At 40.2% G+C, this 1,960-nt stretch overlaps 1 protein-coding gene across 1 annotated transcript; it reads right to left on the minus strand.

Moving 5' to 3' along the window:
- Positions 1 to 1,110: 1,110 nt before the first annotated feature.
- LOC126456011 (peptidyl-tRNA hydrolase 2, mitochondrial-like) lies at positions 1,111 to 1,596 on the minus strand. Its single transcript, XM_050091766.1, has one exon. It carries the CDS (start codon positions 1,594 to 1,596, stop codon positions 1,111 to 1,113), a length of 486 nt encoding a protein of 161 aa, XP_049947723.1.
- Positions 1,597 to 1,960: the final 364 nt, after the last annotated feature.

Genomic DNA, 1,960 nt, shown 5'->3' on the forward strand with positions numbered 1-1,960 from the left:
ATTTGTCTGGGATCTTCTAAAAGGCTCACAAATAGCAAAAATGCACATTTAAGTATAAAAGAAAAAAACCAAAAACCAAACCTTTGGACTCCTAATGTGAAACCCACAGAGCAAAATCACTTTTTTATAGGATATCAGGAATAAGATAGATTGCAACTCACCATAAAAGATGACCCACTAAGTTGCAGACAGCCACAACGAAAAACCTGATACAGATGCAGCTGTTGGCCAAAGCCTTCCTTAGAAAATAAACACACACATTCACACAACCATGAACACTTCATGCAGACTTAGCCACCATCACTGGCAGCACACAACCAAGAACACCTCACGCACACTCGGCCGCCACCACCAGCAGCTCTGACCAGATTCCAGTCAGAGTTGCCAGTGATTGTGGCTGAGTGTGCACGAGGTGTTCTTGCTTGTACGTATGTTTACTTTGCTGAGGAAAGGTTTGGGTGATAGATGCACGTGTAATAGTCTTTTTGTTGCGCTTGTCTGCAACTTAGTGGGTCGTTTTTTCAGTGAGTAGCAATCTACCCTATTCCTTATAGTGTTGTTATTCGAATCTGGAGTTTCCATAGTTTATTTTAAGTGTTTAATTTAGCATCACACTTCTTCTTAAAAACCTATAAAATGTGCTCAGTTATCAACTGAAGCATATTAATATTAATCGTTGTAAATACAGACTTTTCTCTGACAATCTCCCCCATTCAAATGTCAGCAAAAACATGAAAAGACAATTTGGTTGGGTTGCTTGGGGAAGGAGACCAGACAGCGAGGTCATCGGTCTCATCGGATTAGGGAAGGATGGGGAAGGAAGTCGGCCGCGCCCTTTCAAAGGAACCATCCCGGCATGTACCTAGAGCGATTTACGGAAATCACGGAAAACCTAAATCAGGATGGCCGGATGCAGGATTGAACAATCGTCCTCCCGAATGCGAGTCCAGTGTCTAACCACTACGCCACCTCGCTCGGTGACAATTTGGTCTTCTCTACTTTTAGCAGCTTTGTTTGTCACAATTTAGAAGTACAGAAATGGAGAATTTGAATCCATGTTTAACATATATTTGTACATGAAACTGTGACTTTATGCTCTACATAAAATGATTACAACAATTTAAGGTGTTTCGTCACTTTATCTACTAACGGACTAGGTCCTGGGCCTATTCCTAGAACAGTTGCACATCCAGGTTCTAATTGAGTTCTTCCTGCATCTCGTATGAGACATGAAACAAGATTTAGCTCTTCTGCTTTTCTCTTGAGTTCTAATAAACACTCTTCTCCATCCTTATCTCCTTTGACAATTATTTTAGGCTGGCCTACACACTCCCATAAATTTAAAATATCTGGAGCTCTCGCCTGGCACCTTTTGTAACAAGACAAAGCTGCATGGGCACACTGAGAAGCCACTTTCCCTTTGCCCATTTGTAAATCAGGTCTGACAATTAACACCATTTTCACATTATGTCCTGTCTGTGCGGCTTCTATTGCAACCTTCCAAATACTGCTTTTTTTAAGGATGCCCCTGCTCAAAAGAAGCTGACAAGTAAAGGCTATTCCTGCCCCTGCAAAGAAGGCCGTGTAGACGTCCATGTCATTAACTTTTAGCTTTCTCAATTTCCTTCAGCACTAATCTGTTTCTTCCTGTACACTTCCATACAATTACGAAATTCATTCACAACATCTTGACACTTTCTCCAGTCTTGTGTTTCAGCAATACATTCCTAGAACATAGGAAAAGTATTATTAGTTTCATTATTATTGTTGTTATTATTTACTATGCAACATGATTATTTTCTACAGTTAAAGAAATCTTATATGACAGTTACGTATGTGTAGATGCAGTCAGATACAAACAAAGACTAGTGAAGGTGAAATGGTGACAGAGTACGATTATAATTCAAATGACAACCACCAGCCAAATGAGTGCCTGGCTATGTATTATATACTGATACGG

Source organism: Schistocerca serialis, chromosome 2 (genome assembly GCF_023864345.2).
Source record: "Schistocerca serialis cubense isolate TAMUIC-IGC-003099 chromosome 2, iqSchSeri2.2, whole genome shotgun sequence".
NCBI lineage: Eukaryota > Metazoa > Arthropoda > Insecta > Orthoptera > Acrididae > Schistocerca > Schistocerca serialis.